This window comes from Eptesicus fuscus, chromosome 9, assembly GCF_027574615.1.
Source record: "Eptesicus fuscus isolate TK198812 chromosome 9, DD_ASM_mEF_20220401, whole genome shotgun sequence".
Taxonomy (NCBI): Eukaryota; Metazoa; Chordata; class Mammalia; order Chiroptera; family Vespertilionidae; genus Eptesicus; species Eptesicus fuscus.
In genome coordinates, this window is record NC_072481.1 from 95,967,071 (window position 1) to 95,980,612 (window position 13,542).

The window sequence follows — 13,542 nt, forward strand, 5'->3', positions numbered from 1 at the left end:
GCGTTTGTGGTATGACAGAAGAATAACATATTGGTCTTTCAGCATATTAAAGCTCTGCAGCCAAAGTGGAGCACATTTTCAGGTGGGGAGTGGTATGTTTAAACAGATTTTTATTCCTGTTTCAAAAGTATAGTCATGGTATTTTATTCTTTCCCCCTTAGCATGGAGATACAAATCTCCCCACCGGGTAGCATTTGTTGAAAAATTGACCAAGCTTGTTTTAAGTCAGCTGCCTAACTTCTGGAAACTCTGGATTTCTTATGTCAATGGAAGCCTTTTCAGTGAGGTATGTATACAAATATGACAATTGATGTAGGTGAGTCATTGTGAATTTTTAGTCTTAAAAATTTTAAGATTCTGAAGTGACTTGTTTTGTTTTGTTTTTAATCCTCACCAGAGGATATTTTTTTCCATCGCTTATTAGGGGGTTGGGGGAGGGAGAGAAAGAGAGAGACAAAGAGAAACATTGATGTGAGAGAGACACATCAATCCGTTGCCTCCCACACACTACCTGACCAGGACTGGGATCAAACCTAAAACTCAGATACATGCCCTTGATCTGGAATTGAACCCTTGACCCTTCAGTGCGCAGACTGATGCTCTAACCATTTAGCACATCAATCAGGGCCTGAAGTGATGTTTTTTAAAATCTTAAGGGCCCAATACCTATAATAACTATTGTCAAATATTTTAAGATTAATCAAAAGTACTGTAAAGCCCCAATACTTAATAGCTGTATGATTTTGAACAAGTTAATTGTTCTGGGACTCAGTGTCCTCAACTGTGCAAAGAAAATATTGAGTGTATCTATTTCAGAAGGTGATTATGATGATTAAATGAGATAGTCAATTAAAGAAAAAAAGAAAATTTGAAATATTTTCAAGGATTCTGAAATAAGGATAGTGTTTGGCGAAATTATAGATGAAATTATTGTGCAGTGGACTATGAACATATGATAAACCAAAGATAAAATGCTTTTACAGCTTGCACACAGGTTTGAAATAATTCATATAATTGATTTCCTAGTTAGAAAGAATTTAAAGATTTGTGTTAGCCCCTATATGGTCATTCTACAGAAGTTGTTATATTTTCACAAGTCATACAGTTTCTTAATCATAACATAATTGGTAGCATAGAAGTTATGATTTTTATGTATAGCACCTGGAACTTAGATTCATCACTCTAAAGCAGGGGTGGAGAACCTTTTTTCTGCCAACAGCCATTTGGATATTTATAACATAATTTGTTTAATACAATTCACTCAATATAAATTTATGTTCCTATGAAAAAGCTCCTAGATTTATTAAATTTCAAGTCCCGCCTTGCAGGGCCAGACCGAATGATTTCATGGGCCTTATGCATCAGGCAGGCTGGACGTTTCCCACCCCTGCTCTATAGTCTCACTTCAAGTGCCCCATGAACGGGCCCTAGGTGCTGGAATATACACTGTAATGCCCTTTGCCTCCAGCTACTAGGAAAGCCCCACTTGTCACATGCAGAAGGCAGTTCTGGCTTCATGTCTCCAGAGAGAACTCTTTTATAGCCCTGAGAGCTAGGGAGGTAGGGGTCTTCCTAATGATAAAGGTATTTCCTGCTTCTTTTGCACTTGCCCCCACTGTGGCTGCTAAGCTGGGTACAGGTTTGGGTTTCTTTCCCTCTCCCACAGTGGAGGTAGCTGCCCCACTCTCATAGTGCCATAGCTTCCTCTCTTAATCTGCTCCCTCACGAACTCAGATTGCTTATATAAGGACTACAAAGGTTAGGTGCTGCTCTATCAGTGCTATGGGCAAGCAGTGTTCGCATTTTTTTCTTATGGAACCACTAGTGTTGAATGAGAAACACCCAATATTTATCACATATTAGTTGCGACCTTAGCAATAACTTTACTTTTCCGTGCCCAAACCACAGGGCTAGCTTGAGAATTGAATGAGTTAGCATAAATTATGTACTTATTACAGTATCTGGAAAATAAATAAGAATTTGATCTCATTATTTGGAATAAATATTTATCTAAAACTCTTTGTCCTGGTACATAATAGATATTCAGTGATCAAAGTTTAATAGCATTTAAGAAATACTGGACTGATGAACTACTAGGTTAGTGTGGAATAATGTCAAGATAGGTGAACTCATCTGAAGAATTATTTCCTTAGGAAATGGATTTTAGACCTAGTTGTATTTTTTTCCCTAGCCAAGTGTTTTTTTCCTTCTAATTGGATCAGTTCCTATAGGTCAGGGGTGGGAAACCTTTTTTCTACCAAGAGCCATTTGTCTGCCAAGGGTATTTATCACATCATTCTCGGGTTATACAAAATTGTCAACTTAAAAGTTAGCCTGCTATATTTGGTCAAATATTTAATTAACTCACCTCTAATGCCTTGGCAGGGCCAGACCAAATGATTTCTCAGGTCAGATGTTTGGCACCACACATCCACAGAAGTTGCCTTATTCTGGTTCTTTTTAGAGTTTGTAAAATTCCCATGTATTTTTGACCTGAGATATTTTATGAAGGGAATACATTTTCCTTCCTTATAGGTTATACCTAGTTGTAAAATAAGTAAGCTACTTCTGAACTCAAGAACATTAGTAATGAAAAAATGGTTTTAATTGGTTGTATTGAGTTGGATATGCTTATGGTATTTCTACCTATTCATATTTATAAAATGTTCTTAAAAATTTATAGTAATTATTAAATACTAGAGGCCCAATGCACGAAATTCATGCAAGGGACTCGGCCCTTGCAGCCGCTGCGGCTTGCCTGGGCCCTTGCAGCCCCGGCTTTGTCCAGAAGGTTGTCCAAAAGACGTCTTGTCTCATTAGCATATTACACTTTTATTATTATAGATAATTTCTCTACAAATTTGGGCATGTTTTTAAACTACTCTCTACTGAAAAGCTAGAAAGACACCAAAGGGCAGTAAAAAGGGATGGATGAGTTAGGAAAGTGTGTCTACCATTTCAGTCTATGAGAGAGATCTAGGAATGTAATTAAATTAAAATTGGGAAGAGTTCTGGGCTTTTAATATTTGCTATTTAATCTCATACAAGGAAGCACTGTAATATTGAAAAAACACACTTTACTTGAAATTTCTTATTTTCTTGTTAGAGAACTATTTCGTTTTATTAAGAGCCCATCCGTTGAAGATTTAGATGGAGTTTTCAACAGTTTAAAAAATAGTCCGTTCTTCAAACCAGTCAAGCCCATGTGAAGTAACATACGTGAATCAAAACAGTGAAATCTAGCCGTTGGTCTCACCACAAAGTAGTTTTGGTCTGTGTGTGCAGGAAAGAGTTAAGGTTTTTAGTTAACGAAATGGTTAATAGTAGGTTAAGATCTCATCTTTAGCTATATTTTAAAAACAGTGTATTTTGGGGTGAAAATTTTTAAAGCATCCAAATAATTTTTAAATAGTGGGAATCAGAATTTTTAAAAGTTTAATAATTTATAGTAAATAGCACTTTATGTTCTAAAATTGGATTAAAAAATAGAGCAAACCGTACAAAATTCAGTATATTGGAGGTGTTTAATTCTTCATTAGATTAAAACAATAAGTTAATTTTTTAATTAACAGTTGCAAAAGGTATGCCTTACACCTAATTTCCCTATCCCTTCCATTTTCCATATATTTGGAGACAGGTTCTTGAGGTTTATAAAATTGTTCTGTACAGTAGATGGCATCATTCACTCATTAGCACATGTTTGGTGGGCAAAATTTAGCCTTAATTCTGATATGATGTATTTTAATAATTGATTCTCACTTTTTTCTTTGATTTGAAACTATTTCACATTTATTATGAAATAATCTTCCCATTGAATAAGCCCACTGTATGAAAACTTCAGTCTTAGGTATTATAGCTGATACAACTAGAAAAGACACCATTTGACAGTCAAGATACTTAATAGTTTTATACTGGCATGACCCTTCATTGAGACAAGTGACACCTTACTTTCAGAGTTCCATCCCTTCCTCCACCGCACACTAACTAAGGTCAGTATTAGGGTTCAGAGATAACCAATATCCTATATCAACCATATATATCAAGAGAAAGAGATTTACTATGAGGAATTTGCTCGTATGATTATGGAGGTTAACAAGTCCCAAAATCTGCTGCAGTCAGCAAGCTAGAGACTCAGGACAGCCCACTATGTAGTTTCCATTCGAGGGCCAGCAGGCTTGAGACCTGGGAATTGCCCATGTTTCCATTCCAGTCTGAGGGCTGGAAAAGGCCAGTGTCCCAGCTCATGCAGTCAAGCTGTAAGAATCCCCCCTTACTTTGGTCTTTTTGTTCTATTCAGGCCTTCCACTGAGGAAGGCAAGCTGCTTCCTTCAGCCTAGGAATTCAAATATTAATCTCATCCAGAGATACCCTCACAGACACACCCAGAGTAATTCGTAACCAAATTTCTGGGCCCCCATGGCCCAGTCACCAAATCCTTAACGTAGATTTCCCAGTACAGGATGCCAGTGTTCTGTACCTCTAGACATCACAGTAAGTGCTGGGTTCCTCAGCAACATCTGAATTCCACATCTAAAACAGCCCTCCCAACCCCCAGTAGTCACACAAAATTCTTAATCCTCTGGTCCTCCCTTTTGTTGACATCTTAAGTCTCCAGGAGAACCATTGGGTCTGATGGACATTTCAGGAGCATATCACAGGTTTATGCCCCGCACACTTTCAAAGGGTCAGTCTGCCAAGTGGCGACTCAGGACTTCAGGTATTCTAAAGGCCTTTCGATTAACCCAGTAGTATTCAGGGCCATCCTGCTTTCTGAAATGTATTCCAGGATGTTCTGAAGAACCCTAACCTTTGGTGATACTTCATTCACCAAATATTTATTGAATGCCCTGAATAGCCTCTATGTGCCAAGTATTGAAACACACACATAAATGTGCACATATAATACACCATTTTAATATATATACATATTATATGAGCAAAATAGTGACCAATGTAAATATGACCTCTCTCCTTCATCCTAAATTTTGGTAACATCTATATAGAAACAAATAGAGTCTTAAGACAAAGAACATCCTATGAGATGGAGGTCTGGGAAAGTCTCTGTGGAGATGATATTGAAACTGAAACTTGAAACATGAGAAGGAAACAGCCTCGCAAAGGATCAGGGGAAGAATGCACAGAGAGAGCAGCACACACAAAACTGAGGACAGGAGCTTGGCAAAAGAAAGTCACAGCATCCAGAGTATACTGGACAGTGGGCGAGTTTACCAACAGAAGCAAGAGCTGAGGTAGAGGAGCTGGCAGGGTAAAGAGTTTGTATTCCAGGTGCTGTGGGAAGCCATGGAAAAACTAAGTGATGGAGTTACCTGACCAAGTTTTTCAGTTTTAAAAGGACCACTCTGGTTGCCTGCTCAAGAATGAGTAGGCAGGGCCACAAGTCAAGGTGGGGCTGCTCTTGAGGCCATCCAGCCAGGAAACAGTGATTGTATTATGGTTTTGTTCTTTAAGTTGAAGAGAAAATGATAGATTTTATTTGTATTCTGCAAGTAGGGTTAACTGGACTTACTGATGGATCACACGAGGTTGACGAGGACAGGGATTCAGATACAGTTCCCACAGGCACCCAAGTAATAGGTATGCCATTTGTATAGTCAGAAAGATTTGAGAAAGAACATACCTGGAGGAAAATAGGAGTTTTTTATTTTAATGTTTTGCATTTGAAACTCCTGTGATTTATTCAAATAGGCAATCTGAAATTCAATTTGTCAGAAGAAAGATTTGGGCTATATATATAAATTTGAAAGTGTGAGATATGGTCTATAATAATCTATAATAATAAAAGCATAATATTCTAATTAGACTGGACAAAGCCGGGGCTGTAAGGGAAGCCCTGGTCCCGGATGCCAGAGGTAAGCTGGTGCCAGCAGCCGGGGGAAGGAAGGCCTACTCTTGCACGAATTTTGTGCATCGGGCCTCTAGTTTATAATAAATATCTATTTGGTCTTTGTCCTGGCACAGAGCTCTTAAAACCCTTGCAATTTCTTTGAAGTGAGGAATAATAAAGGTATCTTTTGTTATGTTAATGAGGTGGCTTAGGTCCCCACCTGAGGATGAAGGACTCATTGCCCAGACACCAACCATGTGATTAGATGGTTGGAACTTTCAACCCAGACCTCCTAAGTAGGCCAGTGATTAACAGAGCCTTCATAAAAACCCAAAAGGAAGGGTTCAGAGAGCTTCAGGTTGGGGAACACATGGAGATTCTGGGAGAGTGGCCTGCTCAGAGAGGGCGTGGAAGCTCTGCATCCTTTCCCCATACCTTGCCCTGTGCATCATTTCCATCTGTCTGTCCCCGAGTTACATTCTTTTATAGTAACCGGTTATCTAATAAATATCATGTTTATCTGAGTTCTCTGAGCCAACCTAACAAATTATTGGAACCAAGGAGGGGTTCATAGGAACCTCTAGTCTGTGGTCTGTACCCAGTCAGTTGACAACTGGGACTTAGGATTGGCATCTGAAGTTGTGTGAGTGTGTGTGTGTGTGTGTGTGTGTGTGTGTGTGTGTGTGTGTGTTTGTGTTGGAGAGAGGGGTAAGTCTTATAGAACTGAACCATTAATTGTGGAATCTGACTCCAGGTAGGATCAGAATTGAATTGAATTACAGGACACACAGCTGGGATCTGGAGAATTGTGTGTTGGTGTGGGGAACCCCTCATATCCCCCTCCCACACACATTTTGGAATTGGGTACAAAGCCCAAAATAGGAAGGCATTATATATAAATGATATTTGAAGCTATGAGAATAAATTAGTGAGAGAGTATAAAGGAAAAAGAGTAACTGCTTAAAACCAAAACCTGATAAAAACTCAGCATTTAGAGAATAGCTCTTTATCAGCTCAGCAGGCAGGGACCATGTGTCTGCTTTTCTACACCTGGGCCACTCTTTCACTAAGTAGTGTTTTGAATCAGAGCATCACACTGACAGAAACAGAAAGTAGGCTAACAGACAACAGGGCCATTTGGACTTACCTGAGTGGTCATGACTCATATGCAAGTCACTCTTTATATCTCTCCTTTCTCACTGAAACACCAAGTGGAATCACGGGGTTCAGTCACTTCTGCCTCAGAAGCCTGTAGCTAAGCTATCCACAGGGGGATCCTTTGTGCACCTCCTCTAGCCTGAGACACTGTCATTGCTTCCCTGGGTTGGCGCAGCACTCTTCTCGCAGCTCATGCTCCTAACTCTCCCCTCCGGTCACTTCTCACTGTAGCTATAGGGTACTTCAGTTACTTCTCATTTGCCTTAAAAATAAAGTGACAAAAACATCAATTTCTGAGTTAAATCTCAGTATACGAAAAATTTTGAGTGTTGTTTGCCAATGACTTTAGGAATTTGCTTCTTGAATTATTACTAAAACAAATAAATTTGGGGTTTAGTTTTTCTCAAAAACTAAAGTTCAGTTATTTCAAAGCAAAAGTGTATTTCTACAAAGAAAAATGATAAAAGCTGCATATTTTAATATACAATTTTAAAAGTGTAAATCAGAGTCTGAAGAGTTGTATATCTGTGTATGTTGACCACTTTTTATCAGGTATGTCTGATATTTTTGTTGAAAACATTTGCAGGTCTTACTCTTCTTTTATGTATTCACGTCGGTAATGTTCATCATATAAACCAACTCTATACACTATGTTTCTAGCTTACACATAAAATATATATAACATTACTTGTATTTTTAAATTAACTTCAAGTCAATATAATAATTTTTAATGCAATGATTCTTAGCATGAAAGTTCTTTGACTTGTCTTTAACCAATAATACATAAATGCTGTAACTTTAAAGGATAATTTTTGCATTATGTTAATGAGATCTCAGAATTTTCTTTTACATTGTATCATTTTTTGTTACTACTTCTTTATTTGGAAAGTTTCCTACACTTGACCTTCAAAGGCATTTTATATGATAATATATACTTCTTAGAAACTTCGGTAATGAAAAGTTAACTGAAATCCAATTGAATAGATTTCTCTTCAATCAATGCAATGTAGTCATCTACACATTAAAGAGAAGAGAAATATCAGATGAAATAATAGCTGTCAGTAAACAGGTAAAAAAATTAATTTTAGAATAGATTTTCTACTAAGGTAGACTGTAAAACCTCTGAAGAAGAGCAATGATTTGTAATTTTTAAAAAATAAAGTGTCAGATATAATACTTATATTCATAAATATTTGTCAAGGGAATGGAATGGATGTCCTGAGATTACTAGATATTAATCCAGAGTTTACTCTTTCTTTTATTTCCATCCTAGTCAGTGAGAAATGATTTGGAGAATGTTATCATAGGTATGATACTTTTAGGTTTAAGCATATAAAATTTTTTAAAATATATTTTTATTAATTTAGTAAAGGAAGTGAGAGGGAGAAAGAGAGAAACATCATTGATGAGAGAGAATCATCAATTGGTTGCCTCCTGCATGACTTCCACTTGGGATCGAACCCACAATCCGAGCATGTGCCCTCACTGGGAATCGAACTGTTAACCTGATTCATAGGTAGGTGCTCAACCACAGAGCCATGATGGTCAGACTAAGCATATAAAATTTTTAATGAAAATGACATATGAAATTTTCCTATAAAAAAGGTAGTCTCAGTTAATATTTAGGTTCATTTATGGGAATTGTACTTAAATGTTTTAAGAAGATGAAAAACTTCTGGTTTTAATAAAAAAGGCTTTCTGATTAGCCACCCTTTAATCAGAAATTTATGTTATTTCTTATACATTTCTTTTAAACAAATTATAATCATAATATAGGCCCAGTGCATGACATTCATGCACCAAGGGGGGCTCCCTGCGCCCTCTCACAGTCTGGGACAGTGGGGAGCTGGCATAAGCCGGTAGGCAGACATCCCTCAAGGGGTCCTTAGTGCTGCCGCCACTGCCACTGCCACTCACTGCTCTCGCCAGCTGTGAGCCGGGCTTCTGGCTGAGTGGCGCTTCCCCTGTGGGAGCGCACTGACCACCAGGGGGCAGCTGCAGCATTGAGCATCTGCCCCCTCAGGGTCAGTGCGCATCACAGTGACCGGTCATTCTGCCATTTAGTCAATTTGCATATTAGGATTTTATTATATAGGATTTCATACTTTTTTATATACAACCCTAAAGCATTTCTTATTTTTGTAAATTATTTCTAAAGATAAATGTTTGTTTTTTAATTTTGAAGACTGCTGAGAAGTCAGGCCAGATTGAAAGATCAAAGAATGTCAGGCAAAGACAAAATGATTTTAAGGTAAGTTAAGGGTAAGTATGTAGACTTTTTCACAAGGTAAGGTTTTTTTCAGTCATAGTAGAAGACTTTATTTATGTTCAAGATATTCATCATCACTCAAGCAGAATCCTTCATTTATTTATCATTGTTTAGAAAATGATTCAGGAAATAATGCAGAGTCTCGTGAAGCTGATCCGTGGAGCACTACTCCCACTTAGCATCCCAGAGGGTGGAGTGAGGCAGTATGGTGGCTGGGAGGTGAAGTCTGAGCTCTCTGGACAGTGGCTTGCTCATGTCATACAGACCATAAGGTAATTATGGACACATTTTCCTGAAAAGGATAAATCTATTTTACTGTTAAAAATATACCCATTATGTGATATGATTTTTAATACATTCTACGAAGAATTTTACTTAGTGTCCTTCTGCATCCACTGTTTCCCATGTGTCATCTAGCAATCTCTTAAACCTTCCTGGTCTTACATTTGATATGCATATTATTGTTTAATTTAGTGTTACTGTTATATTATAATCCCTCTTACGGTCTTACTTTTACTTCAACATATTATTGTAGCTTCTAAGCTCCAAAATGCATCATTTATTATAGGGTGGCCAAAATGATGACAAGGGACTGCTTTGTAATTGCACTCCATTCACTCACTTTTGTTTTGTTGTGTTTATTTTACAGGCTTACTTATGAATCCCTGACTGCCCTTGAAATTCCTAATGACATGTTACAGACTATCCAGGATCTCATTTTGGATCTCCGAGTACGTTGTGTGATGGTCACATTGCAACACACAGCGGAAGGTATGTTAAGAAAAATTGATGGTATTTACTAGACAATGATTAGCTGAATATCCCCCTCTTTCTAGCTTCCAAATCCTTGAAACAATAAATTACTTTCATGGAAATTTGAATATTTTAGACCATCTGTCTAAAGAATGTTGCTCAATAGAATTCTTTCAAAAGTAATTTTTAAAAAACTTCAGATACCAAGGCATGCAGAAATAAAGATGGATATACTTGAAACATTTTTAAGTATATAAAAACATCCTATGGCAAATATTAAGTAGAAAATGTAGAATGTAAAATGTATATAAAGTATTATGCCATTATTGAAAATATATATGTGTGTATTTTAAAATTTTATTTAGAAACTAGAGGCCCAGTGCATGATTGAATCATGCACGTGTAGGGTCCCCTACACGCTTTCACTTTTCCCGGTGGAGCTGGGTGCCTGTCCGCGGGTGCACCAGGCCTTTCAGAAGCCTCCGGCTCGGCAGAGGCTTCTGAAAGGCCTGGTGCCGGAGCAGACAGGCACCCAGCTCCCCCACTTTTGATGGTCCGCGGCCGCTGAGGGGGGCTGCCGTGGACACCGGGCTACCCTGCGTTCAGAGGCACAGCTGGGTGTCTGTGGCAGGCCCCCTCAGCGGCTGTGGATCTGGTCGTTGAGAGGCGCAGGGGGCGGAAGTCCCGCCCCCTACGCCTCTCAACAACAGGGTAGCCCCCCTCAGTGGTAGCAGATCCGTGCCTCTCAATGGCCAGATAGGCCACCCCGAGTCCCGCCCCCCAACCTCCCGCTGCCCAATCGTGGGCGTAGTGGAGTGATGGTAATTTACATGTTACTCTATTATTAGATAGGATAGCAATGTAAAATCAAAAGAAAGACTGTTAACAGTGGTTCTTCAAGTAGTAGACATTAGAAGTAATGATCATTTTCTTTATACTTTAAAGAATTTGGGGGATTTTTACCTACAATTATAAAAAAACAAGATTATCTTTATAAAGCTACTCTTTTTTTTAGATTTTTTATTGTTTAAAGTATTACATAAAGTATTACATAAGTCTCCTTTTTCCCCCACTGACCTCTCCCCAGCTGCTCCCACTATCCAGCACATGCCCTCATCCCCCTACTGTCTGGGTCCATTAGTTATGCTCAGAGCTACTCATTTGGTATTAAATATTTTTTTAAAAAATTCAAGAACATTACAAATGACATAAACTATTACTACCTATCATCAGGACTATCATCATTAATTTCTCTCAGTACAGAATTGGTGACTAATGCACTCTATAAACAGAAAGGGAATGGAATTAGGTGAAAAACTGAATAGTGTCCTCTTAATTCATCACCTCCTCCTCTCAGGGACCTGAAACAGACCGCAATGGTAAAGGCATTCCTTTAGCCAAGTGGGAATAAGACTGCCATTGTCAGGAATGTAAAGGATTAAAACAGAATCTAAATGGTTCATTAGAAATTTTAGGGGGAAAATATTCCATAGTTATTTTGTACATGTTTAAGATTATCAAGAGTGCTGAATAAATAATAAGTTGTCTAAAGTTATTATTAAACCTAGCCTTGCATTCTCCAAATTGGGTTATGTAGTCAAAAATTTTACTTACATTAATATTTTATTAGAAAAATCCAGTGAATAATACACATTTAAATCCTTGAGTTTACCACAATTATATTCTGTACCTACTTTCACCAATTTTTTACAAACCTGTAAAAAAACAATTAAAAACCATAACCCATAGATTTTTATCTCTATAAAGTTTAGTGAAATAACCACAATAAAAAATACTTTTGTGTTTGTTCTCCCTATAGAAATAAAGAGATTGGCTGAAAAGGAAGACTGGATTGTTGATAATGAAGGGTTGACTTCTCTAGTAAGTTTAAATTCTTTTAAATGATGACTCATTAGTGTATATTATATTCAAAATAAATGATTTGTTATATTAATATGGAGCACACCCTTTCTGTATTGCAACTTAAATAGTTTCTGGAAAGAGAAAAATAAATTTCTTCAAGTTTTCTTCTCAGAGTCATTTTTGCTGAACACTAACCACACATATTTAAAAATTAATAAAAAGATTTTTTAGAATAGCCATTTTTCATTGTATCACTTACTATTTTTGCTTGCATTGCATTTTTAATAGATTATGCTTAATTCTAAGTTACCCAGCAACTTGAATTTTTCATAAAAGCAGGATAGAAAAAAATGCTATTACTGGCTTCTAGCCAAAATAACAATGTCGAAGTTCTCCAGATGCATACACATGCCAGATAGCTGTGATCTTCATTCAGAAGGATCATCGTCTTTTCATATGAGACTTTTAGGTTTTCAAAATACCGTTGAAAATAGTTTTCATCATTTATTGTGTTTTATATCTGTGTCATAGAGCAGTTTCTGCCAACTTAGTAACTAGATAAGGAAACTAAAATAAAATGGTTTTGATTTGTCAAATTTATAAAGTGGGGGTGAAGTCAGGTTTCTTCCCCCCTCTATTATCACCATTTTTTCCACAAAGTTATTACAATGTTATTGACTGTATTTCCTGTGCTGTACATTATATCAACATGTTTTATTTGAGTCAGGTTGTTGAAAAGCAATAATCCCATGAAATATTACATTTCCTCAAATTTCTGCACTTCTTATTGACAATCTTCCTTTGAGAGTTGAGGAATTTTTGACAAGTTTAAATTTTTCTTCTGTTTCTCCAAAGGCCAAGGTTCCTTCTTAAGTTAATATAAATATCTACAGTACACCTTCCTTTGTATGTGACAATGTGATTTAGAACAGCAGTGCTTCCACATTTTTGTAAATTAAATCATGCTTGAAATTAAGGGAACTTATTATTTAAAATAATTCCATTGTGATTATATTTTAAAGGAATTATTTTTTATAAAGATCTGTTTTGATTCATTTGGTTTATTCTATTTTTATAATGATTTGTATTTAAAAACAAAAGAGGAAAGAGGCCTGGGCAGACCTTGCACCATCTAGTAAGGCAGCTACTTGAAACGTTGCTCATGTAAAATACACATCGGATTTGAAAATACACTCAAAGGTTCCAGCTCTGAGTATTTTTAGCTAACTAAAACTCTTAGACTTGGACCCAGTATAAAAAGAAAGAATGTAAAATATCTCAGCTTTTTATATTTATTACATGTTGAAATAATATTTTGATATATTTTATTACATAAATTATATTAAAATTGTTTTTTTTTCTTTTAGTTCTCTAAATGTGGTTACTGGAAAATCTAAAATTCTATGCATGGCTTGTGTTTCTGGTTCAAATTATTACTTCTGTCGGACAACACTGGTGTAGCGGAACAGGTACTGCAGTGGATCTAGAATCCTAGTCTGGTTCAGTCCTGAGTTCTGCTATATCATAGCCATGCAGCCTTAGAGGAGCCACTTAACCTCTGCCCTAGTTAAAGAAGCAGAGCGCTTTTTCACAGTGTTGCTAGTTAAAATTAAATGGGACACTGTAGAACAAAGCTTTCTACACATATAAAGGA

General features: G+C 37.0%; 1 protein-coding gene across 1 annotated transcript in view; it reads left to right on the forward strand.

Annotated features, from left to right (window-relative positions):
• EXOC2 (exocyst complex component 2) overlaps nt 1-13,542 on the forward strand; it is a 262,715-nt gene that overhangs the window by 175,885 nt on the left and 73,288 nt on the right. The window contains exons 13-17 of the mRNA XM_054721573.1: nt 162-286; nt 9,189-9,254; nt 9,387-9,544; nt 9,922-10,043; nt 11,845-11,906. Coding sequence (XP_054577548.1) covers nt 162-286; nt 9,189-9,254; nt 9,387-9,544; nt 9,922-10,043; nt 11,845-11,906 — 533 coding nt within the window. The remainder of the gene's footprint in view (nt 1-161; nt 287-9,188; nt 9,255-9,386; nt 9,545-9,921; nt 10,044-11,844; nt 11,907-13,542) is intronic.